General features: G+C 39.7%; 3 protein-coding genes across 6 annotated transcripts; 2 read left to right on the forward strand and 1 right to left on the reverse strand.

The window, feature by feature from the left end:
• LOC308312702 (coiled-coil domain-containing protein 149-like) lies at window positions 1-9,584 on the forward strand. Of its 3 annotated transcripts, none has more exons than XM_080759393.1 (13): window positions 1-214; window positions 1,046-1,207; window positions 2,514-2,552; window positions 2,681-2,788; window positions 3,269-3,385; window positions 3,908-4,080; window positions 5,817-5,889; window positions 6,316-6,400; window positions 6,524-6,671; window positions 6,903-6,979; window positions 7,136-7,171; window positions 7,388-7,450; window positions 8,031-9,584. In XM_080759393.1, the coding sequence occupies exons 1-13, from the start codon at window positions 164-166 to the stop codon at window positions 8,630-8,632; spliced, it is 1,734 nt and encodes a 577-aa protein (XP_080615519.1). In that variant the 5' UTR covers window positions 1-163; the 3' UTR covers window positions 8,633-9,584. The 3 variants fall into 3 exon arrangements, with proteins under 3 accessions (XP_080615519.1, XP_080615521.1, XP_080615520.1); XM_080759395.1 differs by having other exon boundaries at window positions 6,911-6,979; window positions 8,031-8,168; XM_080759394.1 differs by lacking the exon at window positions 7,136-7,171.
• Window positions 9,585-9,740: 156 nt separating this feature from the next.
• LOC308312704 (extracellular superoxide dismutase [Cu-Zn]-like) lies at window positions 9,741-12,449 on the reverse strand. 2 transcript variants are annotated; one of them, XM_080759398.1, is made up of 3 exons: window positions 12,316-12,449; window positions 10,953-11,010; window positions 9,741-10,829 (listed from the first exon to the last, which is right to left on the reverse strand). In XM_080759398.1, the coding sequence occupies exons 1-3, from the start codon at window positions 12,327-12,329 to the stop codon at window positions 10,347-10,349; spliced, it is 555 nt and encodes a 184-aa protein (XP_080615524.1). In that variant the 5' UTR covers window positions 12,330-12,449; the 3' UTR covers window positions 9,741-10,346. The 2 variants fall into 2 exon arrangements, with proteins under 2 accessions (XP_080615524.1, XP_080615523.1); XM_080759397.1 differs by having other exon boundaries at window positions 9,741-11,010.
• Window positions 12,450-13,159: 710 nt separating this feature from the next.
• On the forward strand, window positions 13,160-24,457 carry LOC308309860 (ATP-dependent RNA helicase DHX15). The gene is made up of 14 exons (XM_080755801.1): window positions 13,160-13,369; window positions 14,614-14,944; window positions 15,444-15,637; window positions 16,051-16,210; window positions 16,781-16,999; window positions 17,310-17,477; window positions 18,124-18,210; window positions 18,472-18,621; window positions 18,815-18,923; window positions 19,017-19,208; window positions 21,470-21,592; window positions 22,700-22,890; window positions 23,696-23,865; window positions 24,010-24,457. The coding sequence occupies exons 1-14, from the start codon at window positions 13,305-13,307 to the stop codon at window positions 24,125-24,127; spliced, it is 2,277 nt and encodes a 758-aa protein (XP_080611927.1). The 5' UTR covers window positions 13,160-13,304; the 3' UTR covers window positions 24,128-24,457.
• The last annotated feature ends 673 nt before the right edge of the window (window positions 24,458-25,130 follow it).

The raw sequence follows: 25,130 nt of genomic DNA on the forward strand, positions 1-25,130 counted from the left end.
GCCAGCTCAGCTGTACTGATAACATGTTGTCCTCCTCCGTCCTCCAGCGGTTAACACTGACAGCAACAGCATCAACAATAGGATACTGCTGCGCTTGCTTGCATTGACTGTCATTTATCATGCACTACTGACGCACGACGTAGTTTGGATCATAAAGAGAAAGATGAATCCGTCCAAAAGGAGCGAGAGTGACTGGCAGGGACTAGTCAATGAGGTGAGAACGAGCGACACGCATCATGTCAGCGAACGCGTCGCGAATGAATGGTAAAGGGGGGGGGGCTTTCTATTTAATAGAAAAATAGAATCATTATTATCATGTTATGTGCACAGTGTTGTTAATGGTAAATTCGTGTTATTTAAAACAATTGGTTGCCGATCGTGTCGACCGCCGTCCCCTGCAGACATGCTGTGTGCAGGCAGGTTAAATCCAATGACCTTATCACTGTTGACACGATTAGGCAGGATGAAATGTTCCATTTGCAGCCCCAGTTTGTTTGCTCTATAATGGAGACTCCCCCACTCGAGTAGGCGGATAAGGAAGTAATTGTTTTTGGTTTTTACTACAGAGACCATAGTCATGGTAATACCTAGCTCTGGTCCATAGCATTAATGCTTCGATTAGGTAATACCTAGTCCTAGCCCCATATGTGCCCTCTCCCTACGCTCATTCTGTAGCCATGACTATAGTCTCTGTAGCCTATATGGTGGTATACATACTAATATATATACCATGATGGTAGTATGTACCACCATATAGGCAAGTCCATTGTTATCATTTCCATGAATTCTTCTCTAGCAGAGAAGCATGGAATCATTCTGGATTGTCTGGCAGAGAAAAGAAAAGAAAATAGTGTCCAGGTTTTTGATCTAAATCAAATAAGTGATTATAATTTATACTAAAGGCATACTCAGTATTTGCCAAACATTTTAATTACTGGGATAATATGAAATAATAATTCGGTACCATTTGATATTTGAATGATAAGTTAGAGAGGATCAGTCATAGGCTATGGTGCTTATGGCCAAAACATCTGTTTGCTTACAGTTCTTGGTTTGCAAGCGGAAGTTGGAAAGCAAGAAAGAAGCCCTTCTGATTCTATCCAAAGAGCTGGATAGCTGTCAGCAGGAGAGAGACCAGTACAAACTGATGGCCAACCAGCTTCGAGAGCGACACCAAGGTCTCAAGAAGAAGTACAGGGAGATCATTGTAAGATAACTATGCACAGGTTTATATCAGGCAATGAGGGAAAAGATAACTTCCCCCCACTGTTAGTATTATTAACCCATCAATACGTTGTTATATATGCTACCTTTCAATCCAGAAACCCCTTTGTGTAACATTAGCTGTTGCTACATTTCTAAGCTATTTATTTATTTATTTTTAATAAAAAATTGAAACGTTCCAGATTTCTTTTAAATTTAGAAGGTGTTTTTAGAATCGGCCTCAGGTCTACGTACGTATAGTCAGTGTAAAACGTACTCGCATGTTTTACCTAACTAAAAGCATCAATAGGCCTACTGCAATATAGAAATACTCCGTTATAAGTCCAATGTACTCATTGTGCAGAATGTCTCATTTCATGTTTTCAAATGTATAAAAACCTTTAGAAAAGGAGCCTGGGCAGCATTCCTTTTGGTGTTTATGATCCGGTCAGGAGCGGATGATATTGTTAAGTCATGTTGTAGTCATCAGGCCCTCTAAACCAGCACATCCTTTTCCCTCAAACCGGAAGAATAATATCTTCCCAACGAGGTGGTTAAAAATCTAAAAAGTAACTAGTAATTATTAGTTTTCAAATAAATGTAGTGGAGTAAAAGTACAATATTTGGATCCGAGATGTAGTGCATGGACTGGAGTACAAGTAAAAGTATTGGAAATTGGAATTACTCAAGTAAAGTACTTACCGGTATGTACTTTCCACCGCTGCGTATAATACATGATGTAGCGTGTGTGTTGATAATGTCTAATTCCCAAAGTGGGGTCCGGGGACCATAAGGGTTCTTGAGGGAGTTCCAGAGGAGCTAAATGATATATATATATATATTTTAAATGTCTTGTGGCTTTTGCTTTTATTGTATTTTTTTTAAATAGAGGGATAGACAGTAGGCTGACAGGAGATGGGGGGGGGGGCGTGACATGCAGTAAAGGCCGTCAGGATCAGGAGTCGAACCCGTGGCACACTGCCAGACTGGATTACCAGCCAAGGTGCTTGGACCGCTGAACCACAGCCCAGGCCAGAAAAAGGATAGTTACTGTAGGAAGTGGAACCAAATGGTCTCTCTGTAACTCTGTAACTCAGAGTGTACAAATGTAACCAAATCCATTTGGTTCCTTTTGTACACTCAATCAATTTACTTTGATTTTACAATATACATTGGGGTCCCAGAGATAGAAATGCCATTAATTAGGCGACCTTGAAATAGGTTGAAAATCACTGCTAGAGCCATAAGAATCTTCTCTTATGGGAGAAGAACCACATGTCTAATTTCTGCTCCTTTTTCATAATTTACAGGACGGAGATCCCACTTTGCCTCCTGAGAAACGGAATCAAGTATGTTTCTGTGGCTCACATTCTTGCATCCATCCAAATACAAATGGCAAAATACGTGTTAAATATACTGTTCCATTGAGATTGTAAAACTATGACACCACATTACACTATGCAACTGTGTTCTGCAGGTCAACTTAGCCCAGATGTTGAGAGACTCCAGAGAAAAAAGTAAGCAACTCTCTGAAGAGGTCAAGGAATTGAACCAAAGACTGGCAGAAGCCCAGGGAGATAACAAGGTACTATGTCTGTCTGCATTGTGTATAATCCAACCTTATCACTGTTGACACGATTAGTTAGGACTCAGGAACCGGAAACAACCTGTTCACATCATTGCTCATCATATGCTTTTATTTTACCTATCACTATGTATCACTCGGGGTGTAATAATCATTAGACTCAATAACTCATCTATCTCTCAGACCCCAGTCAGAGTTAGGAGTTTGAATGAATGTGCAGGATGTAATTTGCATTACAGATACATACAGACTTAATTTAACTGGTGCTTTTAATTTAATTTAATTTAAAAACAAAACACCTCTTTCACATGTATGCCAGTGATCACCCTCCCCTGTGCCAATGTTGGCACCCGTGCCTAAGGTTGCTTACCCCTGGTCTAGAAAATAAAATGGATTTATTCAATCACAAGGATGGTCATTTTTCTCTTGCACGTGTATGTGGCCAATTAAAAACGAAGTTGACTACTAATTGCTCTCTAGCTTCTCCGAATGACCATCACCAAACAGAGGCTAGGAGATGAGGAGGTTGGTGCTCGACATTTCCCTGCTCATGAGCGAGAGGACCTGGTCAAGCAGTTGGAAACAGCGAGAGAACAGGTGAGAGGGCGGAAAAAGAGAACAGAATAGGCTCTTGCAATGTTAAGTTGCTGCCTGTATGTAGCACCTGTGCTAATAATTACGTACCTGTGACCAGTAATATCATATTTTAATTTTAACCCTTATGAACTGTTTCATACAAGATTCAACAATTGAAAAACATAATAATCACAAAGTCATGTATTTTCACTAAGGTGAAAATACATGACTTTGTGATGACCTTTTTTTCAGAATTTTACTTTTTAGTGTGTTTTGCTCTTGTCATGCTCAAATAATTTATTAAAATTACAAAGGATTGTTTTATTTGTAATTTAAATAAATTATTTTAGCATGACAGTGATTTAAAAGAGCTGTTGCTAAAATAGGAATTCTGCCTGGCGTACTAGAAAATAATGACTGGGATAAAAATGATGAAATACTGCAGCTGTAGCTAAAACTAAATCTAATCTGCATGGACTAAAATAATACAAATTTATTTTATTTTATTTGATTGTTTCTTGTTGTTTTTTGCCATGGTCACAGAATGAGGTGCTGGAACACAGTGTGGAGTCACTAACCGATGAGCTTCAAGATGTAAGGGCGGAGCGCAATGTTTTCCAAGAGAAGGCACATCGTCTAAATTTGGAAATGAACCACCTCCTGGGGAATGATGAGATACAGATTTTGGACATAGATGCACTCTGCATGGAGAACAGGTTTGTGGCTTTATTTCATTTCTGATTAGTAGCACAGGCTAACTGTTTCCATATCAGATAATGTAATGGAAGAACAATTCATTTCATCCATGGTATCTTTTCTATTACAGGTCACTGAAAGGTACATTGCAGGGAAAATGGGAAAGTAAAATTAATTTTATGAAGCACATGTACATTTGAGGGGTAGCCTTTCTCCCCAGATCAAAACTCCATGCTCCAGTGTTCCCTATAGAGCGCTGAAGTCCTGACGTCACTCGCTCATCCCCTGGTTCTGCCTAGTTCACGGAAGTAATTTGTAATGTAACTTTAAATGTAACTAATTCAGTAGCAGTAACAATAGTGTTTTCTCTCAGTCAGTTGATTCTTTATATCCATATGAGTGTTACGGTCGGGGTGACATGTTTATTTTTCAAACACAGTTCTTATATAAGGCGATCTAAAATCCCCCTATGGTGATTACAATGCAAATAAAAAGTACATGAACCTGTGGATTTGCACCCTCTACCGATATTGACGTCAGACTTCAGTGCTCTATTGGTCAGGTGACAGTGATTTGACTGCTCACATGCTACTTACAGCTGAATTAAACCATTTAGATTTTCTCTGCATAAGGTTGGGTACCCCACATTTCAGCAGCTGCCATGGGTTCCCCTAGGGCAGTTGAATCTCAACCTTTTTGAAATGTATTACTGGACACCTTTACAAACACATTGGTGAAGAAAAGTCTATTTCTAGCTACTGTATTTATTCCAATATTTATGTTATATCCCATGACTACTTGGCTCAGGGCTGTCATGAATGTGTCAAGTACACATACACAACTGTGATTTGTTTATTTATTTAATATTTACTGCTGGATTTGATTTTAGAATGTGAATTCGTTTTTTGTATTAGTTTTAGTATCTGTATTATATTTGCTTTATACATGGCCCCAGGAAGTAAACATGTGTCCAACTATTGAGCCCTTTACAGTTTCAGTAGTTTCACAACCTGACTTATGGGAGGGGGGGAACACTTTTATACATTTTACTTCTTATATTTTTTGACCATGTCTGTAAGGAACAATTTTAGGTTTCTAGATAATTTTACTCCCATATGAGCAATGTGGCACAAACTAAGTGCCAAATGAGTGGTGTTGGGAGTACTAGTACCTCAAATACAGGCATCAGACATTAAATATCCTCTCAAAAAGCGTTAGTGAAAAGATTGACTATTGCAATTTCTTTTTTTGTGTGGCTTTCGCCTTTATTTTATATATTTTATGGTGGGACAGACAGTGGGCTGTCGGGAGATGGGGATGGGGGGGGGGGGGGGGATATGCAGTAAGGGCCGTCGGGAGTCGAACCCGCGGCGCACTGCCAGACTGGGTTGCCAGCCAAGGTGCCTGGACCACTGAGCCATGGCCCAGGCCTGCAATTTATTTTGAGTTGGTCCTTTGTATGGCTTAGATTGAAAACCTCATCTACCGCCGTTAACGTTTTCAACATGGCAACCCTATTTTGAGCAAAAATAACAGATGTACAAGCTTACAACGTGTCACATTGTGTCTTGTTGTGAGCTTGTATAGCTGCTAATTTCGCTGCATGACACCATTGGGTGACGAAATACAAAATGGGGCAGAATACTGCTGCAGAATAGTCTGACCTGTTGAGACACTGTTCCATTTGGTGGCCAATGAATTTAAACAAATCTCATAATTAAAATAACATGGTTTATTTAACTTTTACCCCTTCCAGGTATTTACATGAGCGCTTCAAGCAACTTCAGGAGGAAGTGAACATGCTCAAATCAAACATTATGAAGTACAAGGTACTACGTATTACTTGTTCTTTTTTAGTATTCTTAGTGTTTGGGTGAGACAATCACCACTAAAGCTAGTATTTAGACTAGAAGTAGTCACATCACGACCACGATAAATTGTGAAAAATATGCCAGTGAAAATGTATATAAAATAACTTGAATTGAAAATGTTACCCAGTATGAATTTCAATTTGATCATTAGCATGGTGGTGTTTTCCTTTATTTGTCTTCCTTTCAAATTTATTAAGAAATATTGAGAATACTGCATGTGAAAAGAACAATGAAATGATAAAATATCTAAATACAGAATAAAGCTTAAAAACTTTCTGGGGTGCTCACCAAAGCCCAAGTAGACATTAAAGAGCCCCCAAACTTGTTTGAAAGTGAAATATCCCTTAATAGTGGCATTGTATTTATTTATTTATTTAACTTTAGAGTGCCCTGGAAAGCAGGAAAAACTCAAAAATATGTGGGAAACCCAACAGCAGTGCTCTCACAGGAGTACTCTCTGCCAAGCAAGGTTAGAAGGTCTTACTCTTCACAATCTTCACATATTGTCCATTCAAATTCATCATTAAATTATGTATGGACAGAAACAGAAAAATATGAGACTATAACGTGCCATTATTTTTGCATTATGCAGTGCAAGAATTGTTACTCTCCGAAGAAAATGGTTGCAGTCTTCCTGTCACTCCTCAGTCCATCTCAGACCTCAAGTCCCTCGCCACCGCTCTTCTGGAAACCATTCATGAGAAGAACATGGTCATTCAGCACCAACGCCAAACCAACAAGTACAGCAATTCAAAATCAAATTCACTCTTTTTTGGGATGGGATGGGACAATAATTGTTATTGTTGATCGTGATTTAAATGTTCACCATAATCATATTGCTGAGATTTAAATGTATCGTGATCTGTCCTGTCATGCACTGGATGTGAGCTGGCTCTGTACTTGGTACAGAAATAGCAAAGCTACAAGCTCACAACGGGTCCCAATGCAACAACTCTGTCATTTGTCGCTAGAATTCTAGGAAATCGAGTGGCAGAGCTGGAGAAGAAACTAAAGACCCTGGAAGTGGCTGGATTATGGAGCCTGCCAGGTACACACAAGCCTCAACTGTAATTGGCCTAATGTTCTGGCTCTTCGTACTGTAACTTGTGTTGTGATAAGGGATGTTTAAAAAGTAAAACATGCCATTCACAATAATTTAACTTTCCTCTCCTCTTTTACTCTTTTTCTTTCTTGCTTCCTGAAGGCCTCACTTACAATGTATCTCTGGGATTTCATGGAAGTATGTCTCAAAGTTCTGCCAATAACCTACTTGTAATAACAGCTGACTTACATTTTATTTTCACTGCTTTTCCTTCTCTCACACCTACTAAAACTACAATTGCATGCATATGGATACATTCATGCCAGCGGTTTTATGTCATTTGATTATTATTTTGTGTTACTAAGTTGAACTGTCCTCTATTTGAAGATTTCTGTTAACATATTTCTCCAACAGGAAAGAGAGATGCCATCACCCTAAATGATGACCATTTGTTGCCAAATCTTCAAAACCAGGAAGGTGAATGAGTGATTCATGCATTTTTACAATATTCTTCATTCACTACTTGACATTTCTTATACATCTCGTCGCTTTATAGCAGAAACCTTGTTTCTGCTAGAAACAAGGTATGTTTTTAATTACTTATTTCATACTTCATACTGTCATATGACACCTGTCACGATTACAAATAAGTTAAGACGTTAAGACGATTAATTGTCACAAATAATTGCGATTAACAATTTAATTGTTGTTTTTTGCATTGAACGCTGCGGTTTATATTTCTGTTTGGCTTTTAGGCTTTGGAATCACAAATTTCACAGGGCAGATATGACAAACGACTTACAAAGAAATCACTGACACATTTAATATTTATATAGTGGAAAGTATGGACATCTTTCAACATGGAAACGATTGACGATTATGCAAAGATAACTGCCATTATCTCAAATAATTGCGATTAGGCGATGTAATAATAGTGACAGACAAGATAAAAAAAGGAAATAAATAAAACATACAAGGTTTCTGGCTGCGATGATGCAATACCCTTACATTTTAACTGGTATTTGTTTAAACACTGAAGTCTTCTATTCTCGTATAGGGGAGGCCGGTTCATCAGATGTATCCGTCTGCCAGCAGAGATCACCGGCCGAGACACCAGGCGACCAAACATCAGGTGAAGCTGAACAACTTCACAACGAGCCGTCATCCCCGCCATTCTGTGCAGAGACGACGGTTCAGCAAACTATCTCATGCCAGTCTTCTGAGGGAGTGTCCGTCAGTAGTCGACCGGACACGCCAGACGATGTGTGTGTGAGCGGCAACCAACCACACATCAGCACGGAGTTCACAGGTTCACCACGCCACCACCAGTCGCAACGCAACAGATGCTTAACAGCATCTCCCACTGCAAGCTCAGAAGAAGGGGAAGCACACTGTCTCTTAGACCCCTGCCATCTCCAGAGAACTTCAGACCATTCCAACCCTAGAGAAGGGGAGGATAACATCGATGAATGCGTTCAGATTCAGAATGATGGGACTTTTGGGAATGATTGCACCTCCATGGGGGAAATAATAGATATTTCATCTTCCGCCCCTGGCCCTGCTGCTGTAATAAGGTCTGATAAAAGACAGACATCACATGTTCACCACAACGCAGAGGATTCGGATGTGGCAGCCATACAACTCAGTCAGGAGGTCTGAAGATCACTAGTAGCCACGTCATTTTAATTCTGTTAAACAAACATTCCATTGGATAATGAAAAAAGATTTGTCCCAATCTCGCTCTGTTTTTCTGTCCCTCAATGTCTGCATTTCAATGAAGTCTACTGATTACTGGCTAAATGATTTACAAAAGATCTGCTTTTCATGCCATTGGTAGTTAATAATAGTCATGTATCATGTCAACAAAGGAATCGAGCCATTTCTCTCACACCTAAATGCAAGTTTTTATCATCATTGGTTGTTGTTGCTCTTACCTGTAGCTTATAGAACTTGTAATTTGAAAAGCTCAGCCTACATTAACATTAGCAATGCATTATTATTACTTACATTTAGGAGGCTATCCCAAAAGACGAGCCTTGGTTTGGGTCATGATTGAAGAGAGTATTTATATCCTGAAGCCACAGAAGAGTGACATGGTGCATGACAATGTAGTGTTCAGTGAATATGTAAGAATATTTATATGCAATAAATGTAAAACAAATATACCGTATACAGTATATAACCATACTTCTTTTTTACTGTATGCCATCACTGTGTAAGTTTAAAAGTTCTCCGACCCATAACATGTTTTACTGTAAAAATGTCTGACATTGAACTCACATGAACTGACATATTTTGCGTGGAGAATGTACTGAGTGTGAAATTTGTTGTTAGTATTATGAGGCCACTTCAACTCAAACACAGTTGTCTTGATCCCACTTGTCATCAGAATGTATAACTCACTAAATAGAAGTTACATTTAGCATTACCTATCCTGTGTGAAAAATATATTTTTCTGCTAAATAAATTTAAAAAAAAAACTTTTGTTTGTGCCACCCTCCCTGATGTGCATTACTGTAAAACCAAGATAAAGATAAAGACAAGGTTGCTATATGTGCAGCCATGGACTTGTATAGTTTTTAATTAACATTTGCATTTATAACTCTTGGCCCTCAAATATATTTTTTGTTGTGTATATTTGTGTTCATACAATATGTGTTATGTATCAGGACTATTTGTACCAAACTGACCCCACACTATACTGCAGACTTGATGTGAGACTCGTATTCAAGCTGTGCAGTGCTTTTGATAAAATAATTTTCACTGAGAAGTTGCCAACTAAAATCTTTAATTTGCTTTGTTTTACATGAATCGTGCCTTGGTCATGTGACAATATTGATTCCTCTGTAAGGGAATTATCAAACTACCTTATCTTTTGTAAGATTTTTACATTTTCAGGGCATTTCAGAAATAATCATCAAACTGAATTATCAGATTAAAAAATATACCACAAACAAAACAGTGACTGATGAAAGAGAAAGGGGAAAAAAAAGACAAACCAAGAGACTTACAATAATGAGACAAACTATACCACACTCCGGGGGCGACACAAGCAACATCACAATCAATCTTAACAAACATTCTTGATGTGAAAAAATAAATGACAGTAGGGGGGCAGCATAACATTGAATTCACTCATTTCAGTCCATCAAATTATTGTCAATAATGGGTGACCAGATGTTCTGAAATGGGGGTTCCCTTTTTGACAAGGTGAATTTAATTCTTTCTAGATGCAACACTCCTCCCAACTCCTTTAGCCACATATCAACTGTCTGAGGTTTTTCCGATTTCCAGGCCTGAATAATTAACTTCCTAGCCAGCAATATAGAGCGAAATGGCCTGGACTTCATACTTTCAAACAACCTTATCAAAATCACTTTTGAAGACTTGTATTATCTGTCTCCACTTCAATCAGCTCAGAGAACTGATTCCAGAGGTTGGGTGTAGCGATGCCAATGACACAACAGGCAAGTCTCCGTCCAGCATTCCCATGGAGTAGACTGCTAAGATCACCACCACGTCCTAAATCGTCCATCCTGTCATGGAGAACCACTGCTCTTCCTAATGCTGACAGTTCCCCAAAGAGTGTTGCCGCAGAGTCGATCACTTTATGGATTCTTCCCTGAAGGGTGACAAAATTGCCAAAGTCTCCCGGATGACTAGGGTGAGACACCTTGTGTGGATTGTAGTGGCCACCAGTAGAGTCACATCCCCTGCTTAGGTCTCCATACTGGTGAATGTGTATAGCTCTTGCACTCCCACTATTGGGAAAGCCATTGAGATAGAAGAGGACTTTGAGCGTTCCTCGTGGATACTGCTGCCGAAAGAGCACATGTCCGGTCACCTCCGGTAGGTTCTGTGGCAACATTGAGTTGGGTTTCATTAGGCAGGCCGCGTACAGGGTACCATTCAATTCTGCAACCTCTGGTGGAGCACTTAACGTGTCAGTATGAGTTGAGACGCATGCATGAAATCCTACCATGATCATTAGCAGTGTTGGGTAGAAGAACAAAGCAATCCACAATATATGCATTGACCTGAAAGAAATTAAACATCCTTCATTACCCAACTGTCATAAGAATGAGGTGTGTGTGTGTGTGTGTGTGTGTGTGTGTGTGTGTGTGTGTGTGTGTGTGTGTGTGTGTGTGTGTGTGTGTGTGTGTGTGTGTGTGTGTGTGTGTGTGTGTGTGTGTGTGTGTGTGATAGATATGTGTAACTAAGTACACATATCTAGCCTTAACAAACATACTGTAGAGAAACATGAACAAAGTCTAATTATGATTATACAGTGTTACTGGTATCATCCTTTACATTTGTAAAACAGTAAACTAATTTCTAAAAACAATTCATATACACATGGCATGCCCAGATTAGGGAAGCAAGGTGACAACTTCCCCTTCATTGGTGGAAGTCAATAAGATTCACCTGAGCAATCATGATTATTAATTCATAAAAGACAACTTTTAATAGAAATGTATAGAAAATATGCTTTACAGATTAAGGCAACTCTATTTTTTATGTAATGATGACTTACAAATGCAATTAAAGTTAGCCTATATATTGTTTGGTCAAAACTAAACATATTTTTTGTTTTGTTATAACCGTTAAAGCTCTATATTCTGAAAGTAATCGTAATTGTAATTGCTATAGAGGTTTTGTTCAGTAACAGCTAAGGGTCTCTCTGTTCCTCCAGTTCACATTTTTTTAGATGGGTCACCAATTTCATCCAATCAGGAGAGAAAGAAGAATCCAGTTCCAATTGTGTCTGCTGCCAATATCACTTATTGTTTATTTGGTCATTTTGAAATCATCTCTTCTCCTGATTGGAATCGTATCCACACCTGGAAATGTATTTTGTGTTTACTACAGAGCTGGATATGAATGAACAAACAATCTACAGCAATGACTATATCAGAACATATTGAGCTATATTTAACACACCACCCTGAATGGCCTATTCTTTTGGGGAACAAGGCGGAACCAGCCAAAAACATTACAGGGAAAAAGCAGACAATGTTTATCTAATTGCCAAAAATAGGCTATAATTTCAATCTATTCAAAAGAATGATGGTGGTGTGAAGGATGTTGTTGGAGGTTCAAGTTCAACAACAGCCTATTAGTTCTCTGATGTTTGAGAAATACAGTAGGCTATAACAGCGATTGGCATTGCATAATAGAACTTATTCGCCAAACTATAATCAAGGAGTACTATGGTCCATTGTTTCCCGTTGAATCTATAAATCCTTGTAACGCACTGTAACGCAACACTTTTAACCTACAAAACTATAGTATGACTGCTTCATTATACGCATAAGGTGTATTAAGTTGACGGATCCACTCACCTGGATGACAGCATTGTCAGAATGTAGGCTAGTTCACCGGAGGGCAGACTGGTATTTTTTCTTTTTTTAATTTTCACAAGTATGAAGTTTATAAGGCAGGCTAGTGATTCTGTTCTGTTATGTAAGAAAGGAGGCGTAACAGAGGGGGTGGAGCTGAATTCTTCACCAGATCTAGACAGTGTCCTATGACTGACCTGCAGTTGTTGCGAGGCACATGATGGATTTGACGAAGAGACTCGTTCTTCCAGTAAAGCCGTTATGCTGCGTTATTGCTACATTCTGTCGTTGGCGTACGGACTTACTATTGTTTCATATTAAGTAGTTCATTCCATCTCACTGGAGAGACCTTCAAATAGACTAACTGCATAATTAGGAAACGGGATTTAAACGGGATTTTTCACTCCAGTTCCTGCAGGCATTTTGCTGGGGACCCCATCAATTTAATGCAGCATTAAAATCAGTTCTTTAACACTATGTTATCATTGATTGATTGATTTATTTAAGTATTTATTAACAGTTTGCAGAATTACAGTACATTTCAAGTACAACTCTCAATACAAAAACTTTGTCAACTGTGAGTGGACGACCTGAATAAAGCATTACACTTGTTTACAAGAGGGTCCACCTTGTTCAAGTTCGGCTATTTGAAAATAGACAATCAAATCTCGTATGGTGGTCCTTATATTGGCACAAAATCATTCAAAACTGAGAACCCTGGACCCAGCAACGGTCCCAATCACAAGAGAAAGCAGCAGAATATCGTTCATAGAAGCGTCCGAATAAAATGCAACCAGTAGATGGCGTTGTTCTGCACATTCCCTATATTTGTAGGAAGTAGTTGATATTAGGAAGTTCCTGCTGTTGTGTTGTGGCGGCTGGCCCAAAGGTTAACAGCTATTTATCCCAGACAGTGGCTGAATGCAGCCAGTCAACAATTATATTATTTGATTGTGTAAAGGTCTTCCGTGCCATCTTGCCCCCAGACAGACATGTCTAAACGACACCGTCTAGATTTGGGTGACGATTACTCCTCCACCAAGAAGAGATCTGATGGGTACGTCTGTTACTTGGATGTGCCAGTTAGCTGCATTGCTAGCCAATGCTAGGCTAACTGGACAAAACGCCAACAACACGCCGACATTATCTTTTATTTCTGGATGTAATTAAGACATCTAAACATCGCCTAACACGTGTACTTATCCCTGGATACGTACCCAGTGTAAATGGCTTTGTTAACGTTGATGACGCTCTTCCAGGTCTGTTATTAGCTAGCTAGACGTTAGCCATCTATGCTATTGTCCCAATGGAGCTAACGGAGTATCAACAGCTCATTTTCCTCCGAGGTGGAAAGCCTGGTTACTGTACCGCTATTTAACACGTGTGGTGTGAGTTAGCTATAAATGCTAATAGCTGGTGCCTGATGGTGACCGAAGAAGTGTATATTGTACATCTTTAAATGTTCTGATTTATTGAAAATGGGGGACCCTGAAGTAAACATGTGTTATTCGTGCCCTTTCTGGTTTTTATCGTCGTAGCAGATTTTGTAATTTAGCACCTGTACATACTTTCGTTACTTGAACTGTACCCATTCTACAAACTGAATACACATTTCAACCAATCAAACGGGCTCACACACTCGACTGGTTGGTTTATAGAACTCTTGGATATATTTTAGTTGATTACAAACAAGAACATAACAATAGCTTAGACTTGGCTTATACTAAAGACTAAGATATTAGCTATGTGCCAGTTCGTTCATGTTAGCTAACAAGTGCTGACCTAAACTGATTGGACTGTGCTGCATTGGACATGATGTGATTGCACTTTTGAAATGCATAACGGCACTTTGCTGGTAACCATATGGCACTTTATATTATGTTCTGTGTTGGAAACGTTTTATATGAATTGCTCGTTATATCATAGGCTATTGGGCTACATATACAGTGGAGCTCTTTTTAAACGTTTGTTTATGCTGTGTCTTAGTTTTGGTCTGTTTATTATGGGCGGCTTGATGTTTTTTATGTTGCATTGCAAGTGACTGAGGGGAAACGCTATTTCATATTCTTTATGTATGCTGTACATGGGGAAAGTGACAAATAATGTGATTCTTAAGTTTAGCGGAAGAGTTGATGAGCTGCAGAATATTCTTGTATACTCTAGCTTAGTCATGGTTATTCAGTTATTATCTGTCTCGCTCTCACTCTCACAAGGCAACATTCATTAAATGGATCATGGCTATAGTATATTGTTGATGTTTATTGATCGCCAGACACTCTGGTCCACCTTGACTTTTGACAGGAGAGAAAGGGACCGCGACAGAGACCGCGAGGATCGCTCCAGGGACAAAGACCGGGACCGAGACAGAGACCGGGATATAAAGCCTTCCAGTGTTTCATCAGCTAACAGTGTGCCAGTGGGGCTGGTCACGGCACCCAGTCTCAAACAGATGGCAGTGAACCAGCAGATCAACCCATTCACCAACCTGCCACACACCCCGCGCTTCTATGAGATCCTGAAGAAGAGGCTACAACTGCCTGTGTGGGAGTACAGGGAAAGTTTCAATGACATCATCACACGTCAACAGAGCTTTGTGCTGGTTGGTGAGACGGGCTCTGGAAAAACGACACAGGTATGAGCACAATATAAATAAACATGTACAGCTTTAATGCAAGGCTACCACTGTGACATACATCAATGAGCCTGAAATGCTTCCATCCAAAATGAGTCCCACGTGACCAGTGGTGAAAAAAGTAATCACAATAAATGTAGAAATACTGTTTTCAGAATGTTCAAAATGTAGAGTACATTCAGAATGTACTCTAGTAGAAATAAAAATACAAAAGTATTGCCATCAAAATGAACTTAAAGTACCGGAAGTAGAAAGTACTCATTATGCAGAATGTCCCTCTTCACAAGTTTTCAAATGTATAAAATGTCTGAAAATACAAATAGCAGAGTAACTTAAGTTACGAGTGAAAGTACAATATTTACCTCTGAGATGTAGTGGAGTAGAAGTACAGAAAACTGGAAATACTCCAGTAAAGTAAAATAAATACCTCAAAATTGTACAGTGCTTGATTAAATGTACTTCCACCACTGCACATATCCACCTCCTATGCTCTATTCAGATTCCCCAGTGGTGTGTGGACTTGTTGAAAGGGTTACCCGGTCCTAAGCGAGTTGTAGCCTGCACGCAGCCCAGAAGAGTGGCCGCCATGAGCGTGGCTCAGAGGGTGGCAGATGAGATGGACGTAATGCTTGGACAAGAAGTTGGCTACTCGATTCGATTTGAGGACTGTAGCTCGGCCAAGACTATATTGAAGTAAGTGATGTTTGCTTTCAGTTGTGTGTCAAACGTTTTCCTAACTCATTAAGACCTGAGACCATGTCTTCCAAATCGTGACATTTTTCTGAAAAACATTTCTATGTCAGTGGTTCTCAAACCTTTTCATGTCGAGGACCCCCAAAATGATTGTATTTGGCCGCAGACCCCTATCTCAAAATATGTTGTTCCAAGCACCCCCAGAAGCAAATATTTGAGTTTTTGAGTTAAAACATTTGCTGTGAAATAGTATGTTAAATTGCACACATTTTCACGTTTTCAGCAGCTAAAGTATAAAATAATGGTTAAAGTGGTTAACACAATTTTGTCCGGACGTGTATACACGTCTTTGTTTTTTTTTTGTTGGTCTCTCCTTCTGCAATGTACTCCTTGTTGCTCTTTTCCTCTTGCAGGTACATGACGGATGGTATGTTGCTGAGGGAGGCCATGAATGACCCGTTGCTGGAGAGATATGGTGTGATCATTCTGGACGAGGCTCACGAGCGAACTCTTGCCACAGACATCCTGATGGGAGTCCTAAAGGAGGTGGTCCGACAGAGAAAAGATCTGAAGGTGTTTATCGCTCCTTTTCAAAATAAATCTCAGACATATTCACCAATAGTTAGTTACACACCTTTTTGTAGCTTGCATTTATTTATTTTTGGGGCTGCAGAATATAAACATCTTGATTATCTCTGCCAGGCCGTGAGCCGGAGATTGTTATTGACCGCTAAAAAAACGTGAGATTTCTGCACACTGGGTTAAAGCTTCCAAACAAATGTATTTGAAGTGCAACGTCGTTGACTGACATGGTTGAAATGTTAATATGTTAATACATTTGTATGGGAGCCTTAACCCAGTTTTCAGATATTTTATGCTTGTTATCTAGCACCTGGACTACATACAGGTGGAAGATATGAACACAATTTCCCCATTGAGCTATACAGTGTGTAGACACGGGTAAAACTAAATATTAGGCAAACATTTGGCATTTATCAGATCTGCAAGTTCACAACTTGTCACAAGCTTGTAGCTTTTTTTTGCTATTTGACATACAATGAAGTATATAAAGTAGTAGGGTTTCAGTGGTAGAGAGGAGAAGGAAAATCAAATGTGTATAATGTATATATGTTTTATGTTTAGGTAATAGTCATGAGTGCCACACTAGATGCGGGCAAATTCCAGGTGTACTTTGACAACTGTCCCCTGCTGACAATCCCTGGACGTACACACCCTGTAGAGATTTTCTACACCCCTGAGCCAGAACGGGATTACCTTGAAGCAGCTATTCGCACTGTCATTCAGATCCACATGTGTGAGGAAGAGGAAGGTGACTGTCTTCTGTTCCTCACTGGCCAAGAGGTAATGCTGGCTTTATACTTGTCCATCTATCGATATCCAATGATCCAATCTAGAAATTTGAAAATGACAATTGCTTTTCAAAATATTATTTAAAAAATAGCTAATTTTCAAGATCACAACGTAGCTATTTTTGGTGCGCAAAATCACACATTTAAGATTCGGAAGTCCTTCATCACATGACTGTCGCTTGCAGAAGATGTTCATAAGCAACATCGCTGTATGACGCAGTATAAATTAGACTACATGGTGTATGCTTGTGTAGTCCAGAGAGACAGATGAATTGTCTGAAACCCAACTTTTGTTGTTTAAGGAAATTGATGAGGCATGCAAACGGATCAAGCGTGAGGTCGATGACCTTGGACCTGATGTGGGAGACATCAAAATAATTCCACTGTACTCCACACTGCCACCACAGCAGCAACAAAGGATCTTTGAGGCGCCTCCTCCCAGGAAACCTAGCGGTGCAATAGGAAGAAAGGTAAATTAACTTCACTGGGTCTGGTCACAAACTATCGCGGGGCCTATTGAATGTGAAGGGGAAGGTGACAAACTGACGATTGAGCTGTCGACACAGTATGGCAGCCCCCTAGGTTCCAGTTATTTTTTCAGACACACGGAAAACAACTACTGTGGCCAGATGTAATTTCCTGTGGTCCAGTAGGACTATAGTAAATAATAAAATAATCGCTGTTCGTGTTTGCAAAAAAAATGCATATTATTTAGATACTGTCAAAAATAGATAAAAATGCTAAAATGAAAGAAAGCAGCAAATGAAAAAAAGTACACATCCTTTCCTTTTTCTAATAACCTAAAACACGAACCTTGGCTAAAAAAAACAGTTGTCCTTTAACCGCTTGAACCCTACCATCCATATTCTTCATTAGCCAAGAATAGCCGATCTACAAGCTCACGTTGTTACGCATTGTGTGCTTTTACATTGGCAAAGAGATGTAGTGTAGACTGAAAATAGCACAGTCTGTACAGAGTCAACCTGGGTCTAGTTAACAAGCCCTAAATGTTTTTTACTTTATTCATGTACCTATATGGATTGTCTAACCCTAACCCTTTTGAAATATGCACTTGAGTTAATGGCTAAGAACAACCCATTACCTCTTCTTCTCAAGGTTGTGGTGTCAACAAACATTGCTGAGACTTCCCTGACAATTGATGGAGTCGTGTTTGTCATTGATCCTGGATTTGCAAAGCAAAAGGTAGGCAGGATCGCTTTTGTGTCTCTGTTTCACACCCTCTTACCTATTGCCTCCATTTTCCTGTATAGTTCTGTGAAGTTGCACCACTCAGTTCACACGGGTGTGATTATTTTTTTTGATCTTAAATCAGCAAATCTTACCTTTTCCATTTTACTGCATAGTCTCAGCTACAAATTTTAATTTTAGTTTCCCCCAAGTAAAGTGCCTTTGGTAAAAGCGCTATATAAATGCAAGATTATCATTATTATATTTTGTGTTCAGGTGTACAATCCTCGCATTAGAGTCGAGTCGTTGCTTGTCACAGCCATCAGTAAAGCCTCTGCCCAGCAGAGGGCAGGGCGAGCAGGCAGAACGCGTCCAGGAAAGACTTTCCGCCTCTACACAGAAAAGGCCTATAAAACAGAGATGCAGGTAAGTTACCAGAAATACATTAACTTTTCACAGTGTAAAGTTTAGACTTAATAAAAAGGCGTATTTGGCTTGATTCGTTCTTGGCATGAATATTATAATGCACAAGCGGTTTTGTTAATCTTTGGTAAATGTTTGTGGTTCCATTTTCAGACATACAGTACATTTGACAAACTGTGCCTCTTATCCTCCACAGGATAACACCTATCCTGAGATTCTACGGTCGAACTTGGGATCCGTGGTGTTGCAGCTGAAGAAGCTAGGTATTGATGATCTTGTGCACTTTGACTTCATGGACCCACCAGGTGAGGAATGATCTTCCATTATGATTTAAAAAGGCTGCATTGGCTATAATCCCAGCTGGGCATGTTCCTTTCAACCATCTCTTTCTCTCCTAGCTCCTGAGACACTGATGCGAGCCCTTGAGTTGCTGAATTACCTGGCAGCCCTCAATGATGACGGTGACCTAACAGAGCTGGGCTCCATGATGGCAGAGTTTCCCTTAGACCCCCAGTTGGCAAAGATGGTCATTGCCAGCTGCGAGTTTAACTGCTCAAATGAGATCCTTTCCATTACTGCCATGCTGTCAGGTAATGCCCAGGATTGGGCTGACTTCCACCTTGCCTGCTCTAGGCCAGGTTTCTAATAAACGAATGTATTATTCTTTTGAGCCGAAGACATTGAAATCTTGAAAAGAGTTGAGGATTGGCAGTTCTGCATGATCTGGCTGCATGGCTCTGCTGTATAACAGTGGACTCACAATTTTGCCAAATAATACTGTTTTCCTTGTTGAGACATGCAGTTGAAAGTATTACAACTTCAGATTATTATTTAGTGACAGTTCCTCAGTTGAACTGAATGGAATGAACTGCATCCCGTGTTTTCTTTTATCTATGAAAACATTGCCTATGGTTTATGCAAAGTGCTTATTCAACTGAATGTTTTCCCTTGAGTCTTCCGATCTTCTCCCAAAAATGGGTAGGGCAGGCACCACTTTACTTCATCCATGATTATTATTATTTTCCTGATTGGGTGTTATATGAATACTTTGGGCCTAATATACTATACTAGTTTATACCAGCTATCTTAGAGTTAAGAATCAGTTATTATAAAATGTCTTTTATCTACCTGTCATGTGTTTGTGGGGGGGCATGTTTTCAAACAATTGAGTGTCTGGCCAACAGAGTCACACCATTTGTGTTGTGACCGAACAAAGCAGGGCATGTGTGTTTAAGGCTTGTTCAGTAGTTTTAACCTCTTTCGTCCCTATTTTAGTCTAAATAACCTAGTAACCTAATAACCTAGGCTTGTCTTAAACACATGTTTTGGTCAATTTAGCATGGCTGAAGTGGGCTCTGAAGCATCTTGCACTGCATTAGGTGATGCCTCGTACAAGACAGACTGTCCACTTGCTTGTCAGATGTCAACACTGGACTTTTTGAGGCATGAAGTGGGGGTGGATTGATGTAATGGAAGAGTTGCGATATTGAGGGGGTAGAAAACAGCCTGGTCACGTGGTTCATGTACTCACGTGAGCCCATAGACGCCAATGCATTCCATACACTTCCGGTTGTCCCCATTCAATACTACCGGTTGTCCCCATTCAATAGGAGTCTATGTAGGAGAGCTGCCATTGGACTGGCCCCATGAAGTGAACAGAGTTTGCGTAACTCTGTCTTACTCTATGGTTCTGGGGGCTGGGTGTAAATGTTGTCATCGATGGATATCGGCCACCTTTTTCTTGATAAGAGAAACTTTCAGGGGGTGGAGAAATGTGGAAACTGCTTTTGGAATCGATGAAAATGACGTCTCTTGGACTAGTTATATTTAAACTATTGCACTTTGGGGGAGCGATCCACAGAGGGTAGCTTATAATTATGTTTGTTGCTTACTGTATTTTTTTGTGTTAATTTTATATGCAGGTCCATCAAAAATAAATTTGAGTATTGTGGAAAAGTTAATTTTCCTTAATATAATTTGAAAAGTAAAACTATATTCTTAACATTCATTGCGCAAGTGAAATATAATCTAGTAACTGGTGTACTGACCAACATGGTATTACTTTGCTTGACTGACCAGCCAACTGGCCTGACCTGAACCCCTTTAGAGAATCCTATCGTGAAGAGACTGGGGGACACCAGACCCAACAATACAGATGAGCTTGAGGCTGCTATCAAAGCAAACCTGGGCTTCCATAACGCCTCAGCAGTGCACAGGCTGATCACCTCCATGCCACGTCCCATTGATTAAGTTTTTGTGAAAAAGTAACCCAGGCCAATAATTGCATCCATGAATCCAAAAATTAAGATTTTGTATGATAAATTCGTTTTTTAAATGGTTTTATGTAATATTCTTATATGGATTTGATGAGCTGAATGCTATAAGAGATTAAAACAAAAAAGGTCTATACTATTTCACTTAATGCACAATTAATCTTATAATCTAGATTATATGTAAACTTCACTTTTCAAATTATATTGGAAACTAAAATGATTTTTTCCACAATACTCTTTTTTTCTTTAATTTTTGATGGATCTTAAAAAATAAAATAAAAACGCAAGTTATTCATGTTGTTGTCCCTAACTACTTCTAGTTGTGTGAAAACTTTTTGTTTTGCAGATGTGGTTAATTGAAACACGCTTCTCCGAGCTAATAGGCAAATACTACACTGTTGGGAATGACCTTGAAAGACTCCAGACCCCCCCACACCCCCTTTGATAGACCTTGTGGGCCTGCCCTGTCCCAACGATCTGTCGCGTGCCCTAGCATCATAGGCTTTACTTCACCGTTCATGAATGCTTGACTCATCCCTATGGGTGGCTTTGTTGGGGCCCATACCAACCTTGTTTAGTCCCACAGTGTTTTGTCCGGCCAACGGAGGCTAAGAAGGCAGCTGACGAGTCCAAGATGAGGTTTGCCCATATCGATGGGGATCACCTGACGCTGCTCAATGTCTACCACGCCTTCAAACAAAGTAAGTACCCAATAGTGTCGCAGGCCTGCCCCCTTTCAGAACGACGAGTGTCCCAGGAAATGATTCTCCATGCATTTTCTCCATAGGCTTTTCAAAAAGTATTTATATAAAGACGGTTACGCCGCAGACAAAGCCAACTCGAATCGTGACAAATCATGACAACAAACCGATCAAATAATTTGAAAGAAGAAAATAAAGGCAGGATACAACACTATTTGTTTTGTTTTTCTTCTTACTAATTATTTGATCGGCTCAAAATATTCGCTCTATAAACAGCAGAAGGTTGAAATCAGCCCTCAACAGCTTCTGTCAGAAATATCCCTACCCCTCCCCTACTGGGTGGGTCTTTTCTTTTTACATGAGTTGGGTGTTGTCATATTCTACTAGAGCCTGGAAACCCAATCTGGCAGCCAGCTCGTAGCCCTAATAGACCTTCAATCCATACCTCTTGGGTTTGAATACGTACGCCACTATTTTTGTGCCAACCCCAAACAAGTAATTTTTTTCTTCGATAAAATAAAGTTTTAGACCGTGGCCTGTTTCAGACTGAGGCGACGGAGTCCGACTCCGACATACATGGCCGGTTAAGACTGAGGTTAGGGTTAGGGTTTGGGGTAGGTAATGTCCGACATAAAGTACATGTTCACCCGTGGCTTTGTGCGGTGCTGCTCAAAGTGACTATTAGGTTGGGCTGCTGGACGGAAGGGCCAACCCCTACTATGCATGTCAGAAGCCGTTGAGTGCTGATTTCAGTCATTTCACCCCCATGCTAATACACCTGCACGTAACTTTGGAACGACCACAGAAATGCAAGATGGGGCAAAAAAAAACATTTACAAAAATTGATTGGCTATTTTGTCTATTTTTCAATGAGCATTATCCCTTCCAAATTGGGATAATATTGAACTGAGTAGGGTTTTTTTTAAGTGTGCCCAAATATTGATGTTGCCTTGTATATTATTGTATGTCTTTCTATTTCTCGAATTTATTACACAAGAGCACACAACAAGCCCCTGCCTAGGGCTTTTTGTGTTATCCTTTTTATCTAATTGTACGACTATATAAAGTATTCAATGCATTCATTTGAATCCTATTTTTTCCCCCCAGACCATGAGGCCAACCAGTGGTGCTATGACAACTTTGTCAACTACCGGTCGTTGATGTCTGCTGATAATGTGCGGCAGCAGCTGTCCAGGATCATGGACCGTTTCAACCTGCCCCGTCGAAGCACAGAGTTTACCAGCCGAGATTACTACACCAACATCCGTCGGGCGCTTTGCACTGGCTTCTTCATGCAGGTAAATGGTGTCTTCAAATGCATCAGATTAGAGTTCACAATACTCTACTTAATCACTCTACTTAATGTCTGCATTGGGTGTGTAAATATGATTTATACCAGAAATGCTTGCATTCTCTCCATATCACACAGTGAATTGGTTCAAGAGGTAAACTGTACCAATGTTTTACTGTACCAGTAAAATATCTGTTGTGCATCCATTCAGGACTAACCTTTGTTTGAGAAATGGAATGCTAAACTAAAACGGCAAAACCTGGTCTTTTGTTCAGGCTAATGATGATTAGTTGAGCACCGTGACTCACCAAAACTAGCTGACCTACATGTGAGTTTGTAGATCTTTTAGATGTTTAATTTCAGCAGCTACGTTGACATTCTAGAGCAGCCCCAGCATAAAAAGTATATTTAAGGACATATAGAGATCAACATTTATGGGCATATCAGTCCGATCGGCGGAGCAGCTCTAGTATACAAAAGTTGCTGAAATCATAGATAATTGTTCTTTGAGAATATCAGCTGCCATTTCCAACACCTTTTGGGTCCCAGGGGTTCAACGTAAGGGCCCGATTCATACTCCTATTTTAGAGCCGAATAAAACTGTTGATGTCATTTGTGGTTCGGGGGGGCGGGTACTGTCCTAAAGTCGGCTCTTCAGTGCTACTGAAAATTTCTGACGAGCCGAAATCATTTCGGCACTACAGTGCCGAAACAGCGGTAAAATAGGAGTATGAATCGGCCTTAAGTCTGTCTGTAAATTGAGTTTAATTACAAATGTAATTTATATATTTTATTTATTTTTATTTTTGCAGGTGGCTCATTTGGAGCGCACTGGTCATTACCTCACAGTCAAAGACAACCAAGTTGTCCAACTACATCCATCTACAGTGCTGGACCATAAGCCTGAGTGGGTGCTCTACAACGAGTTTGTCCTCACTACAAAGAATTACATTCGCACTTGCACAGATATCAAACCAGAATGGTATGCAACAATTATTGCGTTCTTTGTATTACCCATTATGCTGGCACATGGCTCCCATACAGTTTTAATATAAGTTGTCGGTAATCGCTGTTAAATGAAATGAAAAGTGGTATTGTTTTAATTTTATATTCATTTTTGTTACAGGCTTGTGAAGATTGCCCCACAGTACTATGAAATGGGCAACTTTCCACAGTGTGAGGCTAAAAGACAACTGGAGCGAATTGTTGCCAAACTAGAGACCAAGGAGTATTCCCAATACTGAATGACCGGAGGAGAGAAGAGTCACGAAAAATAATTGCATATTATAGTTTTAGAATTTTATGTCTGTTGTTTCTCAATGTTTCCAATTTCAAGGTTTGATTTTTTATATGAATATTTTGTTTGGCATTGAAAAATTTCCCCTCTTCATTCTTGTTAAATGTATGGCTAGATTAAATATCAGTGGAAAATATTAGGCTTCTTTGAAAAGGCTTTTCAAAAGAAATAATGTGAAGGTGTCGCCTAAACGTGGTTGACTTTCCTGTAGGAAATTGGTAAAATATGAAAGATGATGTACTTGCCTTGTTTCTTTAATAAAGAAGCTTTGACTGAAGTTGTGCCCAATCAGTCTACAGTACACATCAGGATGGAATATGAAGAATTCAGACCGATCCGTATTGATCACATGACTATAGAGATGTGTACAGTTTGGACAAGAGCGTTATATAAATGATTTGGCCTCCAGGCAGTGTGCAGAGTTCACGTTGATCGGGCCAACGGCGCCGTGATTAACCGTTGACAGATGGACAGACCGTAGTGAATACATAGTCTCGGTCATGCCTATTTCTTTAACCTTTAGAATTTCTGATTTGGTAGAAAATGCCTCAAGCTGTACTACCTGTACATAGGAACACCGCATTTATAACGGGTCACTGAGTGAAGAGTGAACTTTTGCAAGCTTATCCTGTGTTGAATTTGATTACATTCTGATTAATTTTCTTTGGTGGTTCATCGACCCATGATGGACTTCTACTCTCGGGTCTCAGAAGGATGTTATAACACTTTGGGCCAAACAATGTCACCATGAGTCCAAAACTAGATGTTAAAATAGATAATACTTCCACTGCATCAGTGCATGGGGAAGAAGCTGTGGGGCTGAGGAAGGGTGAGCTGTGGATCGAATGGTCACCAGTTCCATTCCCGACCCAGAACATCTCTCAAACCCAAAGTCTTACCAAGTGTTACGAATCTTTCAAATATAATTTAATTAGTGACACAAATAAGTC

The sequence above is a fragment of the Protomyctophum bolini genome (genome assembly GCF_963924005.1).
Source record: "Protomyctophum bolini genome assembly, chromosome: 3".
NCBI lineage: Eukaryota > Metazoa > Chordata > Actinopteri > Myctophiformes > Myctophidae > Protomyctophum > Protomyctophum bolini.

What these genes read in the sequence shown, in the direction of transcription:
- LOC308312702 (XM_080759393.1), top strand. Translation starts at nt 164, where the DNA reads ATGAATCCGTCCAAAAGGAGCGAGAGTGACTGGCAGGGACTAGTCAAT. An exon ending in TGGAAACAGCGAGAGAACAG is followed by an intron (nt 3,386 to 3,907) that starts GTGAGAGGGCGG and finishes CCATGGTCACAG; the next exon opens with AATGAGGTGCTGGAACACAG. An exon ending in TGGATTATGGAGCCTGCCAG is followed by an intron (nt 6,980 to 7,135) that starts GTACACACAAGC and finishes TGCTTCCTGAAG; the next exon opens with GCCTCACTTACAATGTATCT.
- LOC308309860 (XM_080755801.1), top strand. Translation starts at nt 13,305, where the DNA reads ATGTCTAAACGACACCGTCTAGATTTGGGTGACGATTACTCCTCCACC. An exon ending in GACAGAGAAAAGATCTGAAG is followed by an intron (nt 16,211 to 16,780) that starts GTGTTTATCGCT and finishes TTTTATGTTTAG; the next exon opens with GTAATAGTCATGAGTGCCAC. An exon ending in CATTACTGCCATGCTGTCAG is followed by an intron (nt 19,209 to 21,469) that starts GTAATGCCCAGG and finishes AACCTTGTTTAG; the next exon opens with TCCCACAGTGTTTTGTCCGG.